The sequence below is a fragment of the Alosa alosa genome, chromosome 18, assembly GCF_017589495.1.
Source record: "Alosa alosa isolate M-15738 ecotype Scorff River chromosome 18, AALO_Geno_1.1, whole genome shotgun sequence".
Lineage (NCBI taxonomy): Eukaryota > Metazoa > Chordata > Actinopteri > Clupeiformes > Clupeidae > Alosa > Alosa alosa.
This window is the reverse complement of record NC_063206.1, coordinates 18,129,980-18,137,479: the sequence shown is the minus strand read 5'-3', so window position 1 is coordinate 18,137,479 and position 7,500 is coordinate 18,129,980. Positions and strand designations below refer to the sequence as shown.

Below are 7,500 nucleotides of genomic sequence, written 5' to 3'. Positions count from 1 at the left end.
CCCACCCCAGCCCACCACACCCTAATCCCCATTCTGGCTGCTCTCACACACTCCCACACACAGGCTGTGGGCCATCACACACTGGGCGAGGGGGTCGGGGGGGATACTGTATGTGGGGAACACCCTAGATTACCTCAGAGCTCACACTCTCAGTCCCCACACTCCCTTCTTCCTTCCGTCCTTCCTTCCCTCCCTCCCAACATCCCTCGCTTTCTTCCTCCTGCACATTCTCCATCTGGTCATTCATCTCCTTCCTCTCGTCTTTCTTGTTTCCTTTCCTGTCCTCTGCTTGCAGGTTGGGCGCTGGTGGTGGTGGTGGTGGTGGTGGTGGTGGTGGTTGGTGTGTGGGTGGGAGGGCAGCACATTCCAGCTTTATGCAAGGCTACCCGGCACAGCATTTCTCCATCTTTCACCCACCCATCCCTCCTTCCCTTCTTACCCCTCTCTCTCTTTCTCTCTCTGTCTCTTTCTCTCTATCAACCTCCCTCTCACAAAAAAAGCAAGCTTCAAACAGCTGTAAAGGCGCACTAATGAGTGGAATGTTGTAACTGGTAACTAACAACAGTTTGACTCTTTTTTTTTTTACTGTGATTTCCTTGGCAACACGGAATAGAAATTTTGTTGCAAATCATTTGGAATGATCCGTCGGAATGCCATGTGAAATCTCTGACCTTATCCGCTCTGCGTATGGGTGTGTTGTGTCTGGGGTCGGGAGGTTTGTGTGTGGGAGGCAGCTGCGAGGGTGTATGTCTTCAAACCCCCAAGGCTGCACTAATAGCTCCATCCCCAAAGCCACGTTTGTGTTTGACAGCTGTCAGTGTGATGTAGCCTGCAGGGCAGGCTATTGAATAACGTGGGGTTATGGGAACAACATGTAAAGATGGCTACAGCATTTTCTCCTTTCTTTTAGAATCCTATTAGGTATATATGCTTTCCTCACAAACTCAAGCGATAAGGTCACAGAATTCATCCAAGATTAACAACATTGCTTTTTTTTGTATGTTTCGAAGTCTTTTGTTGCAGTAATTGCACAATTGACTATTTAGAGATTAGGATGTGAATCATTTAGAATGGCTTCCTGAACAGGAAATGATCTCACCTCTGTCTGTCAATTGTTCTTCCTCTTTCTCTCTCGATCTCACACTATATATCACTACCTATCTACACCTCCTATCCTACCACCCTTTTCCCCCCCCCCCTCTCTCTCTATCTCTCTCTCTCTCCCTCTCTCTCTCTCTCTCCCTCTCAGAGGGGGAGTACATAAAGATGTTTATGCGTGGGCGTCCTATCACCATGTTTATCCCATCGGATGTGGAGAACTACGACGACGTCCGCACAGAACTTCCACCCGAAAGACTCAAACTGGAGTGGGTGTATCCTTCCTCTGTACGTGTGCATACATACGTACGTGTGTGTGTGTGTGTGTGTGTGTGTGTGTGTTTCAGCGGGACAGTGTGTATGCCTTTATGAGGGAATACGTGTCAGACAGGATAAGTGAGATACACACATATGAACCCGTTATCCTCCTGACCATGATTCTAAATGGAGAAACCCTGAGCAAAACCCAGTTTAGAAAGAGGGGCCTTCTCTTAGAGTGACCTGGGAGAAAAGCCTGGGAAAGCGCTTAGATTTCAGCCTTTTGACAAGCCAAGGCAATTACATTCTTAAATAGGTCAAGTCATCCAAAATAACAATCCCACTGGAAACATTATATGCAACGCAATGCAAGTGCTCTATGGTCCTCTATGCCAGCATGGATTTACACGTTGTTGCATTGGAGACTCTACGCCGTTGACCTAATTGGGAATGTGGATAGTGTGGTGCTTTGCCCTGCTGTGTGTGTGTGTGTCGTCCTTAACTGGCCACTCCTCAGGTACGGCTACCGAGGGCGCGACTGCCGGGCCAACGTCTGCCTGCTGCCCACTGGCGAGATCGTCTACTTCATCGCCTCCGTCGTCGTCCTCTTCAACTACGAGGAGCGCACGCAGCGCCACTACCTGGGACACACGGACTGCGTCAAATGGTGAGGGGTGGCAGATGGCAACAGTATACACACACACACACACACACACACACACACACACACACACACACACAGTTTCTTATGCATACACGCATAGTTGACCTATGTCGTGACTGGCACACCTGACCTGACTCCAGCCTGTGTAAAAACACCTCTTTCTTCTGTGCCTTAAGAGAGTCAGTCACACAGCGTGTCTCTGGATTACGCTGCTTTGAGATTTCCTTCACTATCTGTTCGCTGGCGTCCAACACACCCTCATTTGAAAAGCAAACACGCAGTCCATAATTAGAGGAAGTTTACGTCTGCCATAAGTGGAAGCGGAGAGGGAGAGTTATGAGATCATACCACAAGCAGCCACTTGGTGAACCCTGGGTAGAGGTCACTGTCAGTCACCATCCCTCCTTTCTATCTCTCGCTTCCTTTCTTTCCTGTCCTGTCTGTCATTCTCTCTTTCATCTACTCTGGTCTTGTTATTCTCTCTCTTTTTCTACATGTCTGTGGTCCTAAAAGATAAACAGAGCATGTCGAAAGAAGGCAGACTGGCTCCTACTGTACATCAGCTCAGCTTGGCCCACAACCCCAGCGGTACTCACGGACTCTTGATGTCAGTGCAGATGCTGTGATTAAAATGAGACCGAGCAGAATGTTGTGTTCAGTGTCCTCGGAATCCACACAAATAACCCAGCTGGGTAGAAGAAGATGGACTTGGGTTGGAGCAGTATGCACAGAGAGAGGAGTCCCAATCCTTACAGACAGGCAAGCATTTCATTTGCAGAGCGTAAAAATAGTTTTAGAACACAGGTTTCATTTTTTTTCCCCGAATGTATGTGCCACTATCACATCTGGTGTGGCCAGTTTCATTGATTGTAGCGGAAGCTAATTATTGTACTGTAGCATACGCTAAAAGCTAATTATTGTAGCATACACTAAAAAGCTAATTATTGTAGCATACGCTCTACAAATGGAACGCCTCAGTTCCGTGTCTGGAGTAGCATGCCTGTTAGGCACACTTCTGTCCACATGAAGCCGGCAGTGGACACACACACACACAGCGGTGACCGGTGTGAGGGCCCGATGTGTGGAGATGTTGTGCTGCAGGAGACTCTTGTTTATCGGTTTGGTCCGGGCCCTTATGGGGGAGATGTGAGTGTAATGGTTTTGTTTCCAGCCAAGCTGTCAGTGTGATAGATGTGTTTTTCATCAGTCTTGGTCGATAAATGACAAACATGTACAAACAGAGACACACATGCGCGCACATATTCACACCACACGCCACATATCTCACACACACACACACACACACACACACACACCAACAAACAGACATATTATGAATACAACATATGTCTTTAATGCTGTACTTCTGCACAGATCATGCCTAGTCATGTCAGTATTGTGTTATAAACTTTATGCAAGGGTGTTGTCTGACATTATGCACCCTCTTTCTCACTGTGTGTGTGTGTGTGTGTGTGTGTGTGTGTGTGTGTGTGTGTGTGTGTGTGTGTGTGCGCGTGTGCATGTGCATGCGTGTGTGTGTGTGTGTGTGTGTGTGTGCGTCTGTGTGGCTCTTAGTTTGGCAGTCCACCCAGACAAGATCCGCATCGCCACGGGACAGATAGCAGGAGTGGATAAAGATGGGCGGGTGAGTGACTCTTTCTTTCTCTCCTTTGCATTCCTTTCTTTCCCCCTCTTTCTTCCTCTCCTCCTCTCCATCTCCCTCTCCCCTGCTCTCTCTGTTTGTTGTCTGACTCAGTGCTTGTTACTGAATAATGGGCAAGTTATGCACAACATGTTTGTTAGACTGAGCGGTGCATGGTCTGTTGGTCCTACTCTTTAATTTCCCTTCTGGGAACAAATAGTTCCCTCCACACACCACACACACACACACACACACACACACACACTTCAAAACACACCCAGCTCTGTGAAGTGCCTTTATAGGTCATGCGTTAATGCACATAATTGCAGATAACTAATCCCAGACGCCAAGGAAAGGCTGCGTCTCTCTCTGAGACACACACACAGAATTTTTTGTTTGGTTACAGGATGTAGGATGTAATCTAGTCTACAAGGACTTGTACTGCTTGTACTGATGATGTCTTCTCTCTCTTTCTTCTTCTTCTCTCTCTCTCTTCAACACACACACACACACACACACACACACACACAGCCGTTGCAGCCCCACGTGCGGGTGTGGGACTCTGTGAGCTTGTCCACGCTGCAGGTGATTGGCCTGGGTGTGTTTGAGAGAGGAGTGGGGTCCCTCGCCTTCTCCAAAGCGGTAAGAGAACACCCATACACCCTGAACACCTAACCTATCTCCAGACACACATCTGCTCACCTACAACACACACCTGAAGGCCAACACAGGTGTTGCCGGCACACAGCTGGAATTGAGTAAACACACCTGTACCTGGTCGACTCCTCACATTAAGACACACACCTGAACACACACACATAAATGAACTCCTAGCTCCTGTATACAGTGGTATTGTTCTCACAGTTGTCCTGTTGATGCACGTAGACGCAGCAGAAAGGCAAGCTTGCACACACATGCAGATATACTGTATGCAGAAACACAGCAACCGTGTCCACTCTTGCCTTTGGCTGGACAAAACAATACAGATGCACATAATAATAAACCTTGAACAGTTTTCATTAATATTAAGTGATCTGCATTCATTTTAAGTGATAGTTCCAGTATTCTCAGTTTTCTGCAATGGTGACACTGTTTTGTACATGTTTTCCTGGAGTCGGTTGTGTCTGTGTGTCTGTGTTTGTGTTTGTGTGTGTGTCTGTGTTTGTGTGTGTAAGGTGTGTGTGTGTGAGTCGGGGTGTCTCATTTACGTGCTGAATGCCACACTGTGGGTCTAATCAGCTGGACTTCGCATTCGCCCCCTCATGCTCATTCTCTCTCTCCAAGCACATTCCTACTGCACTTTTATAGTCTCTCTCACACACACACACACACACACACACACACACACACACACACACACACACACACTCACACACACACAGACATACATAATGACCCATTTTCACCAATAGCACAAACTCAATAACCTATTTTCTGCCCACACAAGTGTGCGAGCGAGCGAGCGAACGGGCAGTCTAACTTGGAGGGAGTCTGCCATTATAAAGATGAGGCTGGCTGTTGTGATGGGCGCTGCATTTTCACTGGGAGTGAACGAGCCAGCAGCAAGTGCTTAATTGCCACTGGCTGGCCAGCACAGTCCCTGACTCATATCTGATGCACGAATGATTTGGACGCAGCAGCACAAGCCATAAAAGCAATCTCTCCATGTAGAATCAGTATTGCATTGAAGAGAAACAATATTGAGGAAACATGAGAATGTGTGTGTTTGTGTTTATGTGTGTGTGTGTGTGTGTGTGTGTGTGTGTGGTGTGTGGGTGTGTGTGTGTGTGTGTGTGTGTGTGTGAGAGAGTAGTAATGTTGTTGTTTTCCATCAGGACTCTGGCACACACCTGAGTGTGATCGATGACTCCAATGAGCACATGCTGACTGTCTGGGACTGGCAGAAGAAGTCAAGGATAGCTGAGATTAAGGTTGGTCACCGCACACACACACACACACACACACACACACACACACACACACACACACACACACACACACACACACACACACACGCACACACACAGACACACATGCAAAATGATCATCGCTTGCACATGCACACACATTCTCTCTCACTCCCCATCTACTTATCTCTCCTTCCCGCCCTCTCTCTCTCTCTCTCTCTTTCTCTCTCTCTAGACCACTAATGAGGTGGTGCTGGCGGTGGAGTTCCATCCCACTGATGCCAACACCATAGTCACCTGTGGCAAGTCTCACATCTTCTTCTGGACCTGGAGCGGTACCTCACTGGCACGCAAGCAGGGCATCTTTGGGGTAAGGAGCACAGTCAAACACACACACACACACACACACACACACAGACCAAGTCTTCTCTGTCTTACCCACACCCATACAGATCCTCACTTAAAAACTTCTTCAACCGCATTACATGTTGTTGGCATACTTTTATAAACACACACATACACACACACTCACACACTCCAGGCAAAAGGGATACATTTTCATCATTTATAGACTTCATATCATTAGATTGGATTTGATTAGATTCAACTTTATTGTCATTGTGCAGAGTACAAGTAAAGACAACGAAATGCAGTTTGCGTCTAACCAGCATAGACAGGACAATAAATACAGTGCAGTGTAGACAGTAGTATACCGTTGATTTACAGAAGGTGGTATGGGAGGTGTCCGCCTCCTTGTTGTCACTGTCAAGGTTGCCAAGTCATAGACAACTCAACAGGCACAGGCAAGGAGGCATCGGGCAGGGGCAGTGGGGGGGGGTTAGTTGGTTGGTTGTCACCGGGGTGCAGAGCTAGAGTTCAGTAGGGTGACAGCCACAGGAAAGAAGCTTCCTCTAACACCTCCCGGAGGGGAGTGGGGTGAACAGTCTGTGGTTGGGGTGAGAACAGTCTTTGATGATGCTGCGCAACTTACGCAAGCATCGCTTGCCCTGGATGGCCTCTATGGAGGGGAGTGAGGAACCGATGATGCGCTGGGCAGTTTTCACCATCCTCTGCGGTGCTTTTCGGTCGTAGGCAGAGCAGTTGCCATACCAAGCTGTGACACAGTTTGTGTAATCATAATCATAATCATAATATTATGTGCAGTCCTTTCAGTTCTAATAGTACCAGTCAGTGTTCTTCAAATATAGATTGTGGAAATGCACAATATTACTGCAAATATAAACACACATAGACACACACAATCACACACCAAAACAGATCCCCCAAGCCTTCAAAAAGCTGCCTGTAAACATGACTCACATTAAATTGTTGTGAGAAAAAGTGGGAGAAGCAGCCTGGCGGCTCCTGTCTCTGGAGCGCATTAATAATCTGAGACCTGGCACCCGCCACTAGCGAGCTTCATAAGAGCCTCTGGGAGCCGCTGGGAGCTGGCCTGGCCTGGCTTGGCAGGGGGAGCGGCCGCTGAAAGCCTCAAAGGACCCTCAAATCAAATTGATTGATGCGCCATGAATTCCCCCCAGCAGAAGCACATGTGGACGCGGAGTTGTAGGCTTTAATGACCCTAAGACTGGCAATGAGGGGTGCGGGGGGGGGTTTGAGTGGTTTGGACGTACAGTTGCACACACAGACACACAGGCACACACTCTCTCTCTCACACATACACACACACACACACACACACACACACACACACACACACACACACACACACACACACACACACACACACACTCACTCATCTCACTCACTACACTCAATTCTAACACACACACACACACACACACACACACACACACACACGCATGCATGCACATAAACAGAGTAAAACTAAAGGCCACTTCCTCCCACAGAAATACGAGAAGCCCAAGTTTGTGCAATGCCTGGCTTTCCTGAGCAATGGAGACATCCTG

General features: G+C 47.9%; 1 protein-coding gene across 1 annotated transcript in view; it reads left to right on the top strand.

Annotated features, from left to right (window-relative positions):
* LOC125311338 (echinoderm microtubule-associated protein-like 4) overlaps positions 1 to 7,500 on the top strand; it is a 49,293-nt gene that overhangs the window by 25,683 nt on the left and 16,110 nt on the right. The window contains 7 exon segments of the mRNA XM_048269274.1: positions 1,191 to 1,373; positions 1,874 to 2,023; positions 3,596 to 3,665; positions 4,194 to 4,304; positions 5,498 to 5,593; positions 5,805 to 5,939; positions 7,441 to 7,500. The exon segment at positions 7,441 to 7,500 is cut by the window's right edge and continues 76 nt beyond it. Coding sequence (XP_048125231.1) covers positions 1,191 to 1,373; positions 1,874 to 2,023; positions 3,596 to 3,665; positions 4,194 to 4,304; positions 5,498 to 5,593; positions 5,805 to 5,939; positions 7,441 to 7,500 — 805 coding nt within the window.